The sequence below is a fragment of the Procambarus clarkii genome, chromosome 8 (genome assembly GCF_040958095.1).
Source record: "Procambarus clarkii isolate CNS0578487 chromosome 8, FALCON_Pclarkii_2.0, whole genome shotgun sequence".
In the NCBI taxonomy this organism is placed as follows: Eukaryota; Metazoa; Arthropoda; class Malacostraca; order Decapoda; family Cambaridae; genus Procambarus; species Procambarus clarkii.
Genome location: NC_091157.1, coordinates 6,320,404 through 6,342,382, shown reverse-complemented (window position 1 = coordinate 6,342,382; position 21,979 = coordinate 6,320,404). Strand labels below are relative to the sequence as shown.

At 36.0% G+C, this 21,979-nt stretch overlaps 1 protein-coding gene across 1 annotated transcript in view; it reads left to right on the top strand.

Moving 5' to 3' along the window:
- Positions 1 to 6,170, top strand: part of Uck (Uridine-cytidine kinase) — a 30,659-nt gene extending 24,489 nt beyond the window's left edge. The window contains exon 7 of the mRNA XM_045744709.2: positions 2,326 to 6,170. Within this exon, the coding sequence (XP_045600665.1) occupies positions 2,326 to 2,447 (122 nt within the window). The 3' untranslated portion in view covers positions 2,448 to 6,170. The remainder of the gene's footprint in view (positions 1 to 2,325) is intronic.
- Positions 6,171 to 21,979: the final 15,809 nt, after the last annotated feature.

Here is a 21,979-nt window from a genome sequence, read left to right as displayed (position 1 = left end):
CTGTAAGAACCATCTCTATCACATTCATGCACGTTGTAGTAATAAATTTCCTCTATATTTTTGGCTCGCTACATACTGTACATTCCTTTTGTACAACTAAAAGTGAAAAAGTACCAATGGTGAAAATCAAATTCAAAACTTTAATACACGAATATTAGGAAGGAAACGTTACAGTATATCTTTTATCAACATGAGCATTTGCATCCTTTCACACATTTCAACATTGGCAATTCAACTTGTTAATAATCTCTCCAAACATTCTCATTACTGGCTGTTTTAATGACATTGTTATGAACACGTAATGTTCGTCGCTTCACTCTCCACAAAAAAAAAATATATGCACATTTTGGCTTGGCTATCCGAGTAGTAGAATACGTGCCACATATTTTAAATGATAAAAATAAGTATATCTCATAATAAAGATTACATAATCACTTTTACAAGAAGGGTAGTATGAAACAAACTTTTTAACTAATTTTTTTTTAAATTTTTGGAAAGCCAAGTTTGTGTGCGAGAGTTCATCAGAGTGAATGAGATAGAAAGTTCTTAAGCATAAGCTTATATCTTGGAAGTGCTTCCATGGGTGACTAAGAACTAACTTTACATTTCCAGAATAAGTTAGAAAATGAAACTATGAGTAAATTTGTTTTACATTGTCTAATGTAATGTACTCGACAATCTTAACCAGATAAGGATTTGTATTTTTTTGATTGATTTTAATTTTTAACTCACCACGCATATGCATGTGTAATATCAACACCAGACTTTAAAAAATTGAACACCCGACATTATGCATACAACAAGTCATGATAAAGTGGCCCAACACACGAATCTGAATATATAGGAATTGACGACATTTTGGTCAATCATAGACCATCAGACTTGATAATAATTTCAACACCAAACTTAACCATTTTTAACACCTCTCTCACCCCATTAAAAAAAAAAATCCTATGAGCTATTGTTATGCAAAATGCAGTTTATTAGAAAATATAAACTTGTTATTCAGTTGCCACATTACATCCTAACTATACCAGTTTCCTGACTTTATGTTCACATGGCTTGTATATATATTGGATGATGTATGTAATTCACTCCTCATAGTTGTATGTTGACCATTTATAAACATCTCAAGTCAGGGCACAACTCAGTGTAATCTAGATACAGTATATTATAAGAATGTGTACTAGCATATTTGCAGTGTAGATAACCCTGGTGGAAGTAAATAGTATTATAGAATGGTAGTTTCATTGGCCTCTAAGAAGTTTATCTTAGATGGTTACTACTGGTGGACAAAGGTGTCTTAATACAAATAATTTGTATTATTTCTCTTGTACATGGGTCAAAGTTTGAAAAGGGCAGATTTGGCTTATGATCAGGCTTTTTGGCTTACACATTATCTTTTTAAACAAAAAATTACTGAAAACAGAATAAGATTGGCAAGTCCAAAATGCACAGTAAAATGACGTAAAGTTTGAATGTAAAAATAGTCAAATTTCGGATGATGGCCTCTTGCCGTGCAACACAGTGTCACCTTGATATACTGTAGTTACTTGTTTTAACATTCTAGGGATCTTACTAATTTTAGTCTTTAGCTTTGTTGGAGTAATAGTAATAACACCTTTGTCTAAAATATAGTAGGTTGGTGGAAGGCAAGGCTATCCCACATAAAATTCAAATGTGATTATTAAATGTAGAAGTAAAGTAATTTTGATATCAATAAGTCGGCAAGAAGATTCACTGTAAAATAAATAATTATTGTGTAAATAAAATAATCAAGTCTCATGAAAAACTAAATTTAATGTTAAATATTTAAATCCAGTTTTCACGTGAAGAAATAGTAATTCAAAATGTGGGTAGAATGTGCAAGTGCCACCCTGCTTTATATGTGAGAGAAGGCGCACTTTAGATGCGTAAGTTTTGCCTCTTAAATTTAAGGAAATGCTAATGTGGGATTTTTGCTTTCTGTCAACTTATAATTTTTGTGGGCGCTTCGAAGCCTTCACAAACAGGTGAGTTGATTTTTTCAGTGCAATCTTCTTTCAGCTGATCTAATTTTAGTTCATCCATGTTCTGTATTTGATTGTTTGCCCCTTTCTATGAGAATTTTTAAGATTTCTTATTTACTAATTGATGATTTATGAAATTTTTTGATTGATATATTTAAAATATCTCAGCTGCTTGGATTATCATACAATACAAAAATATTTTTGCTCAAAAATCATGTAAACTACTGTATCTAGTTTGTTTTAGTATGGCTGTGAGCCTCATTAAGATACTGTGGGTTTATTTATGTGATATTAAATGCCTATCTCCATTTTTCAGTTGCCATTGACCTCATAGTTCAGCACATTAGAGATATTCTCCGCCCTGGACAGGCTATCGAGGGTCAACTGTTTCAGCGAACCCGACATAATTCTGACAATTTCTTCAAGCGGCCCCATTAAGAATCCCAAAGAATTTAGGAGGTTTTATTTTGGATTATTATGGGCAGTGGTATGTCTTGTGACTGTTCACTCCTATTTAAAAGTTTATTGACTTTTTGTGATAGAATGTGAGTGCTTTATGATCATACAAATTAAATATTTAAAGAAGTTGAATAGAAAATGTGACTGATGGTGTAAATATGTCAACACCTTCATAATGTTGACAAATTTGAAAGTCATGTTCTGTCTCGACTTTAAATTATAGTCATATCTTAAACATTTGAGTGAGATAATTTATTTCTTTTGTTCTAAGCATATATAATAAGTCAGTAACGTATTTTATTGGATAATGCATTTTAATAGGCTGTTGATGATGCGAAAATCATCAATAGTCTCTTGTGTGCAGTTACATATATATTTACAGAATGTCTGAAGGGTAACAGCACAATGTCTAAAGTAAAATATTGGACCAATTTTAGTGGAACTTTTCACAATCTCTGGTAACAAATTGAAGGTTTCAAATGGAACACTTGAATATATTTTAGCTATGCCAATTCAGGGTCATATCACCTGTGGTAAAAGTTTACACGAGAAGGCCAAAATTGGCATTGGTAAAGTTTTGTATATGCAGTTACGATTATTGGATACAATCTTTGAGACATGTTTTAATTATACAAATTAATTTACTCAAACCCATGCAAATACAATATTTGAATGTATACAGAGAAATGAACCTAGTAATAATATTTTAAAAGTTTGTTGTTATTTATACAATTTAATTATATTATGTGCCCTACCAATTGATCTTGAAGAGTAATATATAAATATAATAGCTGCAAGCATATCACATGATGCAGGTTGTGGTGATGGAAACAAAAGACATGTTGCAAGGAAAAAAAGGTTTTCATGGGCTTAGACTGTTTTGTAAAGAAATATTAGATTTTCTGAATCTTAAAAAGGGGTGCATTTCCATTTCACTATATGTAAAATAAATACTGTAAATGATTATGTATAATATACAGTACACACATTGCTTCCTTGAAAATCCAGGCCTTCATATACATTAATGGATCCATCTACACAACAGATCAGATCTGCCCACTGGATTTCTCTCCCAAATTTGTATTACTGTACTTTGAACAAAATCTGAATTCAGGAGGTACATGGTAAAATCTGGCTCAACAGTTCACGTATATTTTTCATTAAATCGTATCTTCTTTTTTTTTCCATATTTTTGCTAATCTTCCTGTTTTATTTGTAAATATTATTCCAAATAGTGCATTTATATTTTATAAATGTTTTACAAAGTTGTACTGTACTATAAATTTTTCAGATCAGTTTGAATGTTGTTGTTTCCAAGGCATCCAGACCTATAGTGAAGGCATGCATACCGACTATATATTTTCTTTGTGAGAGGTTGAAATTCTGACCTCATATTACTTCTAGTACAGGTACATCAGGCAAATGAAAGAGAAACTTTTTTCTCTCACTCCATGGATAAGTAGGCCTAGTTATTAGAGAAATGTGTTTATGACTGGAGAGACAGGCAGCTGGCAGAAACGTATAGCATTGGCTTAAGTATTGATTTCACCTTCCCCCAACCCCCCAAGAAAAAATGCAGATCATAGATTCTGTGAGTAAAATACTGCAGTGGTGGTAAGAGAAGATATGTAAAACACTGAAACCTCCAAAATATTAGTATTTGGATGATGATTATTAGTGGTTTATGCAGTATTGTATCCTTGGGCTGGCTGTTGGTGTTGGACAGTTAGTTTGTAGGTGAATGTAATGAACCATGGGCAACAGAACTTCAAGGCCTCTTAGTTATCAAGTCCAGCCTGTGCTACAATAAGGTAAGTGAGCTAATTTATTATTTGTATTTTTTTTTATTACTGTATTATTATTTCTGGAAGGGGCCCCCCTCAGTAACTTCCCAACCTAAGCATTAGTCCAGCCTTGCCTTTAGGAGATGCACCAAACATCTGAGAGCCAGGCGATGAGTCACAATAACGTGGCTGAAGTAGTTTGACCAGACCACACACTAGAAGGTGAAGGGACGATGACGTTTTGGTCCATCCTGGACCATTCTCAAGTCGATTGTCTTGTCTTGAGAATGACTTGAGTCAAGACAATCTACTTGAGAATGATCCAGGACGGACCGAAACGTCGTCGTCCCTTCACCTTCTAGTGTGTGGTCCTGGTCAAATTTGAGAGCCACCACTGCCTGACAAGTAACAGGACCATCTGGCCCTCTACAAAGCAACGTAAGCTTGGGGAATCAAAGGATCAACCCACCAGAAAGCATAAGCCCAGCAAGACAAACCACAGTTTGTAGAAACAATCATTGCTGAGATTTTATTTTGCCCCCCTAACCCACCCTTGCTTCTTGTGAGATTAGGATTGTTTGTTGTCTGTGCCACAGGGCAACATTCATTATCTCATCTTTGCTTGTGGGGGCCTTCACCTTGGGATAAGTTGAGTGTCTTGGGCTTCTGTCTTTCCCTAGCTTGGAGTGTCTTAGCTGGTGGCACACACACTGGTTGCTTCAGGAAGCCCATTGTGGGCTCCCTGACAATAACAAGCCTAGTTGGTATGAACACACACTAGCTGCCTGTCCCCAACACAATGAATTATAAATGTCATTGTTCCCTGTGCCTCTTGTGAGTGGGGCCAGGTTCTGACTGGTCCCTGGAAGGCTATAGCTTTCCACAACTGGTGGAACCTAGTAGTATGACACACTCAAATTTTGTAACAGTGATTTCTGTGCGAGCCACTGGAGTCTCACCCAGACATTGATGTTTCATTACATTCAGCACTGGCTTTTAAGTTTTTACACATAATCCATTAGCTTTATAAGTGTTAACAGTTTAATTAAACTTTGGTCATCTATAGATGGTAAAGGTAACACACTATAACCTGACTGCTCTGTGCTGCCCTCTACGAGATGAAACATAATATCATGATTTAAAAGCAACGAGCAAAAACAGTAATATATGTCCTGCTGTAAAGTAAGTTATTATTAAGAAAATCTGGGAAATAATCAATTGATAATAGTAAAAATTAGCTATGGAGTTACTGAATTAATTTGTGAATGTCTTGTGCATACAGATAATTAAAGTAAACATTCTTTTGCAGCAAGATATAATAACTTCAAAAAAATCTTGGTTTAGGCTGTATTATATTTAATTGCTGTCCATTGATTTATTTGATATATGGTGTTGCAACACCTGGATTGTTTATATATTTTGTTTTCAAAATATGCAATGATTTTCGTGATTTTTTAAAGGTGCATACATCATTCTCAATCACTAAAGGATTTCTTAAAAGTATTGTAAATAATATTTGAAATCTTCAAACATATTTAAAAATCAAAATGTCTATAAATTTTTATATATACCTGCTAATGTGTGAAGATTTTGTGACCATATGTAAATATGATATTTTTAGTGTGTGCTATTTATCATGTACTGTACAGGTATGTTACTTTAAGTGAAGTATCGTACCTTATATCACTTAATGCTATGGAGGTTCCTTGTCCCATGATTATGTCATATTTACTTATCAGTGTCAGTCACGAATGCTCATTCTCTATTATGCAATAATCATCAGTAAATATACTCCAGGAATATCTTTGTAACAGGGAAAATTATTTCATCATTGAAATGTGAAGTTTGGTTTTTATTGCTCCATGTTGTAAATTATAGGTGTTTATTTTATTTGTAATAAAGGTTTGACAAAAATGAACTTAGAGATTGTAGCCATGTTGATTAGTGATGGCTCTTGCAAAATCCTTGGTGTGGTGCTAGTTAGATTTATCTACAAAATCCTCAGTGCTTCATCTTATAACAAACCTATCGTATTTTTTTGTACTTGCATCCCTCGGTAGCTCCTTCTAGCTTCCCCTTCACTGTAATCACTACGTGTTTTAAGTGGTGATAATCACAGCATAATCCCCCTAATGGTATGGGAGGAGGGCTTATGGGGATCAAAGATCAACCTACTTTAGAGATGAACTGTCCAAATAATGGAAAATCACAAAGCTCTTGATCTTCTTGCAAAAATGTATTGAAAACGGCTTATTATTGAATTCGTTTTTGAACCTGTAATCTCTACAACTCTGCTGGTGTTGTGTTGTGACTATGGCACACTTTGGCCTGAGACCTATCATCTCTCATAGAGGTCCCCCACTTAACACTATCGGTGGTCTGGCGGGCGACCCGCCGGGCACTTCAAGGTAGTTCACGCGGTGCGCGTGAACTCACCACCACCCACAAATGTTTATACTCTTTTTCTGCTTTCTGACCTTAATTTTCATGATTGTGGTTCATTGGGAGTATAAAGCTCATCACTGTTTAACTCCCTAATTGTGCATCTTAACCACTGTACTGTGCAGAGGTCCCTAAGGCATTCTGAGAGTTGAGTTTTTTAATTAGGCTATATTTTAATGTCTGGACTAATTGGTACTTTTAGATGTCCTAATAACTAAAAATCCAAATAATCAAATAAAAGATAGCCAAAGTTATTATTTATTGCAATATTTTTATTTTGGTATATATTTTAACATGCATAATAAAAATAAATGTAATGTATTAATATGCAGTATTGGTTGGAAAACATTAAAATTTTTGCATTGGTACAAATAAATCTTGCCCGAGAATTAACTGATAATGGGGCAGGCAAACTGGAAATTCTTGTTTGGATAATTGGATGATATATAATATTATCCTGTCTGGATAACTTAATATGTAATATTATAAGAAAAATTAACAACTCATTCCACTAGTGAAACTCTTTGTATGTCAATACACCACAGAAAATATAAGAAACTTAATTAAGAAATAAAAAAAAAAGGAATAGGCAAGGATATTGGCATTTAGCACCCAACCCCTTCACTCCTTGGCACGTAAATGTGGTCAGCCAACAAAATCTTTAGCCTACTCATCCTCCATTAAAAATCACTTTGGTTTTTGTATACAATGTGCGCGAGTTCTTATTCTCTCCCCATATCAGGGGTACCATATCACCGGAAGATCTCACTTATTCTTTTGATGGCTTTTCTGTTGACCTGAGCTTTTGGATATTCTAGTGTCTTACTTTTTTCTTAACCATAACATGCAAACCTATGCTGAAACTACTTGAACTATCAGTAATTGAGTGACTGGAATTTCTACCAAGCTGATGAAATTTTAGTTTGTGGCTATAGTGTACTGTATAATATAGTTGTGTGAAGACAGGTGGGCTGTATAACTTTACTGATTTGCTAGTTTATTTTGATAATAATTACTTCTCATAAGCTCATGCTTTGTATACTTTATAGACACTTTTCTCATTATCTATATCTTATTTTCTCTTGAACCCTCAACTTTTTCATTTGAAGAAAAAGCATATGCAATCCTGTTTCTTCTGACTTGCCGAAATTTTATATTTTACTGGGGAAACCTTTTTTGTTATTTTTTATTTGATGGTGAGCCCTAAATTATTTTCCTGTAGCTGATTAGCAGAGGAGTGGTCATTCCTTTTCTCTCTCTGATTGTACAAGCAAAAAATTAATACTGTATATGAAATACATAAACTAATTTGAACCTTTCTTGTGAAATTGGTTTTAGATCTTTCTGGAAGAATTGAAAAACAGAGGTGCAACAAGTACTCTGAGAGAGAACTCTATCAACATCAGAGGTCCGAGACTGTTCAACACGCTTCCACTACACATAAGGGGCATAACTGGCCGACCCCTCACAGTGTTCAAGAGAGAACTGGATAAGCACCTCCAAAGGATACCTGATCAACCAGGCTGTGACTCATACGTCAGGCTGCGAGCAGCCGCGTCCAACAGCCTGGTTGATCAGTCCGGCAACCAGGAGGCCTGGTTGACGACCGGGCCGCGGGGACGCTAAGCCCCGGAAGCACCTCAAGGTAACCTCAAGGTAAGGTAAGGGTCTCCTAGATAGCTGCACATAGTTATAGCAGTGACACTGCCAAGTCTTTAGGAATCACACCAGGCTTCTGAGGACCCACCCTTGTCTACCAGTAGCCAGGTTAATCTGAATCCAAGGAAAAAATAGAAAGGTATAAGCACATCAGGACAGGCAACTACTTGAAAAAAAAAATGTAACTGAGGAAAACAAAGCAATCAGTTATTTATGCTGAGTAAACACACATTATCCATGATGCACCTGGTGCATCATGGTTAGGTGTATGGTACTCATATCTTTAGAAGCACATCAACAAACTGGAAAAAGTGCAAAGACATGCAACTAAATGGTTCCCAGAACTGAAGGACAAGAGCTGCGAGGAGAGGTTAGAGGCATTAAATATGCTAAAACTAGAAGAGAGAAGAAAAAGAGGTGATATGATCACTACAGTCAAAATAGTAACAGGAATCAATAAAATTAATAGGGAAGAATTGCTGAGACCTGGAACTTCAGGAACAAGAGGTCATAGTTTTAAACTAACTATACAAAGCTGTCGAAGAAATATAAGAAAATTCACCTTCACATACAGTGGTAGACGATTGGAACAAGTTAGGTGAGAAGGTGGTGGAGGCCAAAACCGTCAGTAATTTCAAAGTGTTATATGACAATGAGTATTGGCTCGGAAGATTGGACACCACAAGCATAGCTCTCATCCTGTAACTATACTTAGGTAATTACAGTACTTAGGAAATTACCTGACTGCCCCTAAACGACAGCCCAGACCACCTGGTGCCTCTGCCAGCCTGGTGCATCCTGGGTTGTTTGTCTCTACTGGATCCACATTGTGCTTCATGCTTTCAGTTAAGTGGTGTCAAGCATTCTTGAAATATTTCATTCTGTGTGGCATTGCTTTTTGTTCCATTTCCTGCTTCATGTTTATTTTTGCGCTACCCTTGTTGCCCATGCCCTGTATTTACATTTTGCTCCAGCTATGTGTCAGGGTTATCTTCCCTAGTAGCCAGCTTGCATCTCCATTGCCTCACTCTATTTATCTATTCTGATGGGCTAGGGTTTTCTCCTCTACAAGCTGTCCTCTCACTACCAGGTAGTGTATGGGTTTGCTGCACACTGTAAAACCTGCTGATTTTTTTTTTCAGGGATATTCCTGTGCGGGCCCTAAACCTCTGGCTGGCCCACTAAGTGTTGCTTGTTTCTGTTTTACTTGGGCGGAGTATAAGTTTTTATGACTCGTATGGTTGCTTCAGTAAGATTTTGCCATATGTTTAACAACTTCTGCACTGTTGAATCTAAGTTGAAATCTTAATGGGTTTGTAGCTGTGCACTGTGTTAGATAAAACCTGCTGATGGGGAGTGATTGTAGTTAATTGTGTGCTTGTGTGGCTTTTGTACCTGGCTCTGTCCCTTGTGCAGTCGAGTCCTATGCTTTAGCCAAAAGTGCTCTTATATCACATAAGTGATTGTTCTTGTCAATGACTGCATACTCATTCCCTCACTGAGGGAATGAGAAGATGGTGAAGGCCAAAACTGTTGGTAATTTCAAAGCGTTATATGACAAGTAATGTCCTGTATTCCCACTCTACACTCTTTGAGTGTAGCTCTCATCCTGTAGCTACACTTAGGTAATTACTGAGTTTTACAGGTTGGGAATTGTGTTTGATCAGTCGATATGCTTCCCCTGCGTCTGGCCTACCTGCAAGAAGTGCCATACCAACCAGATTGTAGTGGATGTGAGGGCCTGTTGGACCAAGTTATCACGTCAAACCTAGCCCTAGGCTGGGATGGAGAGTATAAAAACTCCCAAAATCCACTCCAGGTATATATATACTGTTATTTATGTCTTCTCACTTTTGGGTTTCTTCCTTGGGGAACTACTGAGGCAGCTCATCCAGAAATAAAGTATTGAATGTAATGAAATACCATTTTTTTGGTGGGCTCAACAGTAGCTTTCCATCTTATTTATTTATTTATTTTATTTATTTGTATACTGTATATACAAGAAGGTACATTGGGATTGTGAGGATACATAATACAGGCATACCTCAGTTTAAGAGTTTAATTGGTTCCTGGAGACGCCTCGTATTCCGAAAACTCGCATTCCGAAGCTAATTTCCCCATAAGAAATAAAGGGAAATGAATTAATCCGTTCCTGACTACCCCAAAAACCCCACATCAAACTAAATTTTTATACCTAATTCATCTAAATAAACCTACAAAACTATGTTCCATTTATTACTTACCTTGCTGTTGAATGCTGTAGGCGTATGGAAGATTGTGAGGAGGGGGGAGGAGGAGAGGAGTTACTGTTTGGAAGGGGAGTCCCCTTCTATTATCACATCAGGCAGTGAGGACCTTTCTGGTGTGCTCTCCCTGGGACGTTTTATCTGAGTGCCACTAGGTCCTGGTTGAGGCTCATTGCTCGATTTCCTCACCACAAATCTGTCCATGGAAGCTTGCTTTTCCCTTCTTCGCAAGCTCTCTCTGTAGTAAGGCATCACATTGTCATTGAAAAGATTAAGACAACTGGCCTACTACAGCTTTCTCTGGGTGAGTCTTTTCAACAATTGTTTGAATCTCTTCCCACATCTGACACACCTTAATTACTGCAGAAGGGACATTCGCTGCTGCTGCTGCCACCTCCTCCTCCACTGCAGAATCATCCGCTGCTGCGTTGGCTTGCTGTTCCTGTTGAAGGGCTAGGAGTTCTTCGGTGGTCAGTTCTTCGTTGTGTTCTTCCACCAACTCCTCCACATCATCACCATCCAATTCCAAGCCCATTTGCTGGCCTAGACTAACAATTTCCTCAACAATAGGCGCATCCAGCCAGAGATCAGGGTTCTTTGAGTCACTTCTTGCCAGGCTTTGTCAATGAGTTTTAAAGCACTACAAATGTTAAAATGCTGTTTCCAGAACTCTTTGAGGGTGAGGTTTGTGGCTTCAGTCACTTGAAAACATTTCCGGAAAAGTGCCCTTTCATAAAGTTTCTTAAAATTCGCTATGATTTTCTGGTCCATAGGCTGAATTAGAGGAGTGGTGTTAGGAGGAATGAATTTAACTGTGAGGAATTTATTGTATCTGGGCAACAAATCATCTTCCAAGCCTGGAGGATGAGCAGGAGCATTGTCGAGGAGAAGCACAGCTTTGAGTGGCAAATGTTTCTCCTGCAGATATTTTTCTATGGCAGGGCACAGCACTTCAATCACCCACTCCGAAAAAATAAGCCTAGTCACCCATGCTTTTTTATTAGACTTCCACGTCACACACAAATGGGATTTCTGCACTTTATACTGTTTGAAAACCCTTGGATTTTCAGAATGATACACTAGCAAGGGTTTAATTTTCAAATCGCCACTCGCATTTGAACACAGCACAAGCGTAAACCTATCTTTCATAGGCTTGTGTCCTGGCAAGGATTTTTCCTCCTTGGTAATGTATGTCCTCTTAGGCATTCTTTTCCAAAACAGTCCTGTTTCGTCACAATTAAACACTTGTTGCAGGTAGGTATCCCTCAGCCTCTGCAAACTCTTTAAATTTGTCAATAAATCGTCCAGCGGCTGGTTTGTCTGAGCTGGCTGCCTCCCCATGCCTTGTAACACTATGGATACCACTTCTCCTAAATTTTTCAAACCAGCCCCTGCTTGCCTTAAACTCTTTCGTATCTGCATCACTCGTTGCAGGGGTATTCTTTAGAAGGTCTTCGTGCAACACCCTGGCTTTCTCACAAATAATGGCCTCCGAAACACTATCACCCCTTAACTCCTTGTCGTGTATCCAAATTAATAACAACTTTTCCACTTCTTCAAGTATTTGTGGTCTTTGTTTCGTTATTGTTCTTACTCCTTTTGCCACTTTAGCACCCATAATCTCATTTTTCTTCTTAAGTATAGTGCATATTGTTGATGTGGCTTTGTTGTACTGCCTACAAAGTTCAACAACACGTGTACCGTTCTCATGCTTCCGAATGATCTCTTGTTTCTCCTCTATTGTCATCCTCACATGGGCTTTCTGGCCTTTATCCTTACCACTGGCTTTCTTGGGACCCATGGTGAGATATATAATAACAAATTGTATAGACAAATCACCAAAAATCCAACAAAACACTGAAAATGCGCGAGAAGAATTGATGTGGGGGTAGTCACTGAGCGCGAGACAATGATAAACTGAGGGGCGGAGGGGCGACGATCGCCGAACCACCACGCACTAGGTCGGCCTGTACACTTGCTCATTTTTTTCGAGTAGTTACTCGTTTTGATGAGCTTATAATTTCTGGTGGGTTTTTCTCAGCTTTGGGTTAATCTCTTACCCCAGGGTCGTCCTTGCCCCAAAGAGATAGCCAGATTCTGGTTCTGGCTACTGAGAGGCACAGTTGGATTATTATTGGCCTGGTGCAATTCCCTAAGATTTTGTAGCCTCAATGCTATAGCTCCGAGAAGCCACTGAGTGGCCCACCAGTTATTTCATTACTCGCAATTCTTGATTTTGACTTAACTTTCAACATATTAGATCATGAAGATTTGCAGGGACTAGAATATTAAGGGAAGATTTTTTATTTGTGTGAGTTCTTAAGTTAAAAATAAGGTAAATTACATGTGTAGGTAACCATTTAGTAGCAAATGGCCTATAGCTGTTGATTAGAAAGCATATGAGGGGTTATAAGTGTTTAATACAGTACTTTACTTGCACAATTACTGTTGTGGTGTAAAAATATTATAGTACAGTTAAAACAAATTTCTGTATTAGAAATAATTATATTTTTAAGTCATTTATCATAACAGTTGGCAACATGACTAATTTACTGTATATGAATAAAACCAAAGTCAGTTTTCTTTGTACTGTTATTTTCCAAGCAAAATTTAAACAAAATACCATTGCTACAGTACATGTACAACTTTTAGTAACTATAGTAGCACAACTTAACATGCTAAAATTCACTCATTATCATCACCCCATTTTTCACGTTCATGGAGTTGGGGCATCAATCAAATTAACAATGGGGATAATATACTGTAATTAAAGAAGGATATAGAGAGAAAAGTACACTCTTCATTATATTATACAAAGAGAAATTACAGATGAGCACAATTACCCTCTAGCAGTCATCCACAGCATCTTCCCCATTACTTCTTGAGACTATGTGTATTGTGCTCGACATGACTTAGAATGTGCGGAACAAATAAATTCACTTCAGCACAAGTTGCTTTCACCCAGCCCTATCTCTCATCACATCCTGTGTTTTGTTTACACTCAGTCCTGGCTTCCTCACAAACACCATGTCCACTCATCTTCCTGGCCTTACTCTCCTCATCCTACTGTCACAGTCACTCACATGCATTCTCCTCATCGGTTTAAAATTATCATTTGTTCATCATACCCAAACCATCTCTACTCTCCTCAATCTTGCAGAGTATCAGCTTTTGCAATCTGTGTCATCTTTCCATTAAATTTCAATTCCATACTCTACCTATTCACTTAACACATCTGCTTCTCAGACAATTCATTTCAACTGCTCTTTATTTTTCTTGGTTATACCATGCCATCATTGTGTATTCGAACATCAGGGTCAGCAATAGCACTACTTTATGCAGTCTTCTGGTCTTTAGGCTGTATCTATTTTTATTATTTTTCTAACCAGAGGCTTTCAATACAAACAAATGTCACCAGCCACTTTTCTCAGCATTGATTACACAAATTACTCTGTCAACCACACATCCCAGGTACAGTACTTGAGTGATCTGCTACTGATAGCATTTTACCAATCACATTTATTTTACAAAGCCATGGTGTCTGGAAAATGTATTGTGTGTAATATCATGCATGGGATAAGTAGAAAGAGTTGGAGAAATATGATAGTGGCTGGGAAAGCAAGCTGTTTTTCCAGAGGAATATGGCATTGGTAGTTACTTAAGTGTAGTTACAGGTTGAGAGCTGTGCTCGTAGTGTCCCCCTCTTCCCAGTACTCCATCATACGACACTTTGAAACTACTGATGGTTTTGGCATCCCACTGCCTTCTCACTTAACTTGTTTCAACTGTCTTGTCAACTTGTTCACCGATTGCAAAAGAGCACTTTCTTATATTTCTTTGGCACCTTTGTTTTCTTATATATGACCTCTTTTTCTTGAAGTTACAGGTTTCAGGAAATTGTTTCTATATTGTTGATTCTTGTTACTGTTTTGTATGTTATCATAAAGACATTTTTCCTCCCATCTTCTACCCTCTCCTCATGGCTTGTGTTCTTAAGTTCTGGGAGTCATTTAGTAGTATACCTTCGCACCTTTTTAAATTTGTTTCATGTGCCGCTTGAGATACAAGCACCACACCACTGCTTGCAGCAGTGGTCCAATTTTGGTTCCAAATAAACAGCTACTGTGCCTTAATATTTTTTCATCCATGTATTTAAATGCAGTTCTTGACAAAGCCCTCTTACAATATCTTTTATGTGGTGGTCCTCAGGTAACAACTTATTATCCAGAACCACTCCTAGATTTCTTTCCTTTGTCAGAGGTTTTTAATATCTTTTCACATAATTTGTAGGTTAAGTGTGGTCTGTTTTTACCTATTACACATTCCATTGTGTGACATTTGTTTATATTGAATTTCATCTGCCATGTCTGGCTGTACTAATATTGATTTTGTCTAGGTTATTTTCAAGGGCAATACAGTACAATCATCTAAGTCCCTGACTCTGTAACAATATTGTATTATCAGCAAACATAGCCATGTAACTATACTTTGATAGATCATTTATAATATATAGATAACAAACATTACCAGTGCAAGAATTGAACCTTGAGGTGCTCCACTAGTGACATTTCTCGAACCAGAATTATTTCCTCTGATCACTGGCTCACATGTATCTCAAAAATTTCTCGTGCAATTTAGAAGTTTGCCTGTCACTCAGCCAATATGTTTTAACTTTCACAAAGGTCTCTTATGTGAGACTCGTTTCAAAGGCTTTTCTTCAAGTCCAGGTATATGCAGTCGGCCCAACCTTTCCTTTATTGCAATGTTTCTATTGCTGTATTGTAGAAACTTAGATGATGTGATACGCACAACCTTCCTGATTGAAATCCAAACTGTCTGTCCATTATTGTTACTTTCCAGGTACTCTGTCCATTTGCTTTTAATAATTTTTTCTAGTACATTTAGTACCATCCTTGTCAGTGATATAGGTCTATAGTTTAGTGGGTCTTCCTTATTTCTGTTCATATAGATTGAAATTGTTTGCTATGTCATCCAGATTCTCTGTTTGTAAAGATGTTTAAAAAATAATATATAGTGGGACACTAATCTTGAATGCATTGAGCTGTTTTTCTATTGTGGCTAGTTTGTTGAAAATTTGATCTCGCACAAATACACTTCGGAACTTGGTTTAGTGTTTCACACATTTCCTTTTCAGTCTATACATCTCTACGAGTTTATCTTCCATTTGTAATCTTTGGATTTTGTCTTCCACTTGCATTTTGCTCTATAATTATTTATAGAACAAGCCAGGATCTATTTTGCATTTGTCTCCTATTCCCTTCTCAAAGTTTATTTGTCACTCTTCTCCCTTCTGTGTAGTTGGTTCTTACTTGTTTGTAGTACTAGTTTGTTTGTGGATTGGCCTCTTCCTATATGGATTCATTTTCTTGTCTTTTCTTGTCTGGCCCTTTATGCAATTTCTATTAAACCAGTCTTGTTTTCTGTACTATATTTGCTTTTCTGTTTTGGTACAGCATAAATGTTTAAGTGCCTTTGTAGTACATCTCGCAAAAGCTGGCATACATCTTGTTTATTTCCTTACCTAACAAAAAACGATTCCAGTTAATCCCAATAAAGACTTCTCTTAAACTCCCATATTGTCCTTTCTTAAAATGGAATTTTGTTGTTGTCTTTCTCCATTTTTTTGTTATATTGTGTATTTTACATCTTAGATTAGTTTTCTAACAAAAAAAACAAAGAATGCAAATTATATAGTTAGTAAAACGGAGAGAAGTGATGGAAAACAGTGAAACTTAAGCATGAGGATTTTGAAGTTGCATTTTACCAATGTTTTACACAACATTGTAGCCTATGGCTGGCTGTTGGTGGATCACATAGTCTGTAGCGGCAAGAATGACATTAACTGTGATTAATGAGGACTTTAATGACCAGTACAGGGTGACTGAAGACATTTAATAGACAGTACAATGCAGTACTATAACTGTATTTTGCTGCTGCTGAGTTATCAAGCCTGTGCTTCAAAAAGGTAAGTTACTTTATGTACATATTTATACTGTATATACAAAATTGTTAAATAATATTTGCGTATTTGATTTTGTATAAGTATGCATCATTTGTTTTAAGAAAAATTTTGAAAGTTTGGTGATAATAGCAAAAAAGGGGGCAGTTAGTCTGAAATCCAGGCCTAACCTGGACCAAGTTTTTTCGACGGTGCACTGTCTGCCTTAAACATTTCTTAATTACATTTAGTGAATTATTTGTTGTATTTCTGGGTTCTATATCATTATCATTCTCTCATTGTTGATGGTAAGGTTAACTGTTCTAAAATAAAAAAATTATCACATACTAACTATGCATGTGCCCCAATAGGGTAGTGATTTTTATGCAGTTTGTGGATATATCCTCTTATCAGGGATATATTACGATTATTGTTAGAGTACCTCCTGCAAGTTGGGACAGGCCTTATTGTGATAGTTACCAAAGATGCAAAAGCTCATGGAACCTCTAAATGTGCTTATATCTTTTTTTTTCCTTGAAAATATGGCACAAATAATGTTTGTACATGTGCAGCTCTAGTAAGAAAAAATACATTTGTGTGTGTATTGAAGTTGGATAAAAGGTACTGAAAAAATGCCACTTTAGAAGGGACAAATATTAGGGTATGAAATTATATTTTATGTTGTGAATAGCTATACACAGTAAGCCCTACACTAGTCAAGATGAAATTTTGAGTATTATAGAGAAATATAAATTTTCAACAAAATATGGTCAGTATTGTATTTATTGATTATTTGTAAAATAGTTACAAGTTTCTTGAGGTTATAAAACATATGTACTGTATTTTGAAGTTAAACGTTGGCAAGTTTTCCTTAGAAGTTAGTATTATGAAATTGATTTAATTCTGGATTTTCTGAAGTAGAATTGTAAGTGTATCTTTTTTGTGATAAATTGTAAATATGGTATTGTATTGTATTTAAAATTGGTTATAGGTAAATAGGTACTGTAATAATAATTTCCATTTGTACCAATTGTTTTACTCTATATCCTTAAAATATAAAGATGATTTATACACTGTATGCTACTATATTAGGAATACAGTACAAGCACTTGTTATACCGTGTGTGTGTGTATATATATATATATATAAATATATATATATTACAACAGTTTTTGAATGAGGTGAAAACAAACTTTCAATACAAGACAGAACACGAAACAATGGGTATAATATTTTGTAAGTTAAAGGGAAGAATGGAAGTAACTGCAAAGGGCCTATTGGCCCATATTTCTTGATGCTTCTATATTGGTGCGGAGTCTTGAAGTGGGTAGAATATAGTTGTGCATTAATTGGCTGTTGATTGCTGGTGTCGACTTCTTAATGTGTAGTGCCTCGCAGATATCAAGCCGCCTGCTATCACTGTATCTATCGATATATATATATATATATATATATATATATATATATATATATATATATATATATATATATATATATATATATATATATATATATATATATATACACACACACACACACACACACACACACATGCGAACAAGCCTGAATGGTCCCCAGGACTATATGCGACTGAAAACTCACACCCCAGAAGTGACTCGAACCCATACTCCCAGGAGCAACGCAACTGGTAACTATGCCCAAGATTACCATCCGAGTGCCGGCGGGGAAGTGGTTCAAATAGCTTTGGCTATCACTTCCTTATGTCCGGTCGTGATGGTCAAGCGGATTAAGGCGTCCTGTAGTTACCAGTTGCGTTGCTCCTGGGAGTATGGGTTCAAGTCACTTCTGGGGTGTGAGTTTTCAGTCATATATATACATATATATATATTTGTTTCCTGTCACCTCATCACCCAAAAACATTTGTATCCTATTACCTCACCCAAAAACAAATAAGCATGAAACGGAGTACATAATCAGTCTTTAAAAATGTGAGAAGTCTTACGAAACATTTCTAGGCGTCAGACCATAAATAATGTAAAAATGAACTTTGGAGAGTTAATTTTTCAATTACCCCCGACAGTGAAATAAAACTAAGAAATATTGAGAAGATGCGTATTAGAATTATTAATCTTACCCATTTGGTCATGTTCAACCACATATGTTTACAAGAAAGACTGCTACCAAAATATATATATATATATATATATATATATATATATATATATATATATATATATATATATATATATATTTATATTTATATATTTATTTTGCACTAGTTGGGATACCTTAACTGTCTCACCTCATCACTAACTATTTTCACAAAACTGTCTTCATTACTATAAACATTTACACCATACCTATTTCCATTTACCCATACCATGCCTACCAGCACCATTCCCGTCTCCACTCACACACATATACCAGTCATATCTCCCTATCATTGTAACAATTTTTCACAGCACACTGTTTTATGTCACTAATCAAAGGGTTCTGCCCAGAATGCAAGTCTGTCATCCTAACATTCATTTTGCATGTCAATGTCAATGCACTACGTAGTAATTAAATGCCAAACTCTATGGACTTTTGGTTGCACATTTCATACCCCTCTTTTTATTATTATTAACAAACTTAGGTATACATATACGCATCAGTGTGCTGCTACCCTATTATACTTGAAAGATTACACAGTGTAGATCTAAAACCAGCTATAAGTTCATTTAATATTCCCATCTCACAGGATGGTTTGTCATGCATGGAATCTGGAGAGAACATGAAATGCTAGGCTGATGTATTAGCTTCCAGTAGCAAATTCTTGGTGCAGCACAAGAATTTCTTCCAATATTCGTGAGTATATGAAGTAATTACTGTACTCAAAGTACCTCATACCATTTGATCTGAAATCACTGAAATCAGGATGATCACAGATAGTGTGGGAGAGTATGTCCTAGCTCTTGTTCACATAGTTTACAATGGGAATGTTCACCATTGGGAGATTCATTACTTGCAGTCACCTGCCGAAGATATCGCTATCCCGGCCTAATTCTGGCAATTATAATGTCATTGTTTAGTGGATATTTTATGCTGTACGTATATATATGTCTCGGTTCTAAACATACCGTAGCTTTTTATTCTCGTGCTTTATGGTCTTTAGTGTCTAACTTTTTCTGCCATTCCTAATCTCCTGAAATAGAGAGATGGGAATGTCCATATCTCACTCAATTTCAGGCATATCACATGCAGTTTTAGCTGCCTTGTCTGTGTCATCATACTGGACATACCTATGTGAGATGGTATTGTGACGTGAAAATGGTTGTTAGCGCAGTCTCTAAATGGCAAATGGAATTCCGGTCACATTAACTCCAGGGGCCGGATTCAGGAAGGTACTTACGAAGGTTTTTCCTCTTAGCTAAGAGCGTTTTCCGTCTTAGCGCCTTCGTGGCGGCTACGTCCATATTCAATTAACTACCCTAAGTGGAAAAACCTTAGTAAGTTCATTCCTGGATTTAAGTGTGGTTTCGACCACTCGTAGCTTTACGTAAACTGGATATAAGTCATTTTTTCTCAACTACATAACACTGAGATTGATTTATGATATTGGAACATGACCAAAATATTATAGCTGGTGAATCTAGTGAAGAGGAATCGTTCGTGTTAGTTATATATGCATTCTCTGCTTGAAACTTGAAGTAAATATGTGTTTGATGATAGTAGAATTATTTTTATAATAGCAAGATATTATACCAGTAGTTATTAAGTAAATAAACACTGGTGAACATGAAATATGAGAGAAGGTGATGAGCCCTGCCTGATGGGATCATTTACTATCACCAAATGCGCCTGTTCACCTAGTAGTAAGGGTGTACCTTAGCTATACATACCCATTTCTAATTTATTTAGTTTGGTTTTATTTTGAAATTAAATCTGGGTGAGACATAAAATAAAAATATGCTGCACAAATGATGTTAGGTAAGGAAAAGGGTAAAAATGTCACAAACTTTATTCATTAAATACTTAAAGCTATAATTACGACTATATAGATTATTAAAAAAGAGAGAGGGAAGTAAGGGTCCAAGACCTCTTCCTGTTATACAATTTGGGTGTGGAACAAGTAATTATCAAAAGAAGGCATCATGCCGGGAAGGCTATGTAGCAGTAAGGCAGTGAGGCGAGGCAGCTACTTATTTGAGAAATGCTTATTTTATTTACCTTATAAGCTGAGGCAACTTATTTTATTTGAGGAATACTCAGCTGATTCCTCTACATTTAGCATGGAACAAATTTGTGTCCAAGACCTCTTCCTGTTACTCAATTTGGCTGTGTGTAACCAAACTAGAAGTGCTCTACAAATCAAGGTACCCAGAATGTGGAATGACCTCCCGAATCATGTCAAAGGCTGTACCTCTCTCAACCAGTTTAAGAGTTAAACCAAGTACTGCCTAATTAACTCCATGTAACCTAACTTACCTTCTAAATGTCAACCCATGTCTTGCTATTTTTTAAACAACGCTGTTCACCAACATGTGCAATTGCTGATTTATGCTATGTTAACCCCCTTTTTGTATTTTTTATTCCTTCTTTCAACACAATTTATACCTAATCCCGATTACTATTAAGTTTTAGTCTGTGTTTTTTTCCCCCCCACACCTTGCCCGAAATGCTATGAGTATTAGTGGCTTTAGGTATTGTATGTACTAGCTCTGCCTATAAATCCAACATTATGTTTGTAAATCAACTGTATGTACTTTTCCTGAATAAAATGTATTTATTATTTATTTTTTAATCAGTAAGTATTAAAAGAAGGCACCAAGCTGGGAAGGCTATGTAGCACCATTGTGTGTAACAATAAACCAAATTTTTGTTAACAAATAATGCACCTGTATGGGAAAACAAATCCTGTCAGCTGTAAAAATATTGATGCAGTTATTTAAATGAAAAATATAATGAAAGAAATATTACTGGTTTATTTTTATCCTATCTTTTTGTACTGTACAGTATATCCAAGGAAGTGAAAAATTGAGACATAATGCACAATTTAATGAATGATTAGCATGGATTAGCAGTTCAAAAGAAATATGACTTGTATTACATATGAACATGACATCTTAATGATCCATGGTCAACATGATTTAATAAGGATAATACAGTACTGTATTTGTAATAATACAAACTATAATTTAAAGTCTTTATTACTGATTTTTTTTATTAAGAAGATTAGGTATACACAGCAATGTGCTGCTACCCTATTCTATATGGAATATTACACAGTGTAGATAAAAAACTAGCTATAAGTTTATCTAATACTCCCATCTCACAGGATGGTTAGACATACTGTACATGGAATCAATTTAGAAAATACCAGCCTCAATACAAAAAACAAATCAACTCTGACTAAACAACTCTTAAGCAATTTTCACAAGAGGTAAGCACTGAATCATGGAAACATTATATTATAATTAC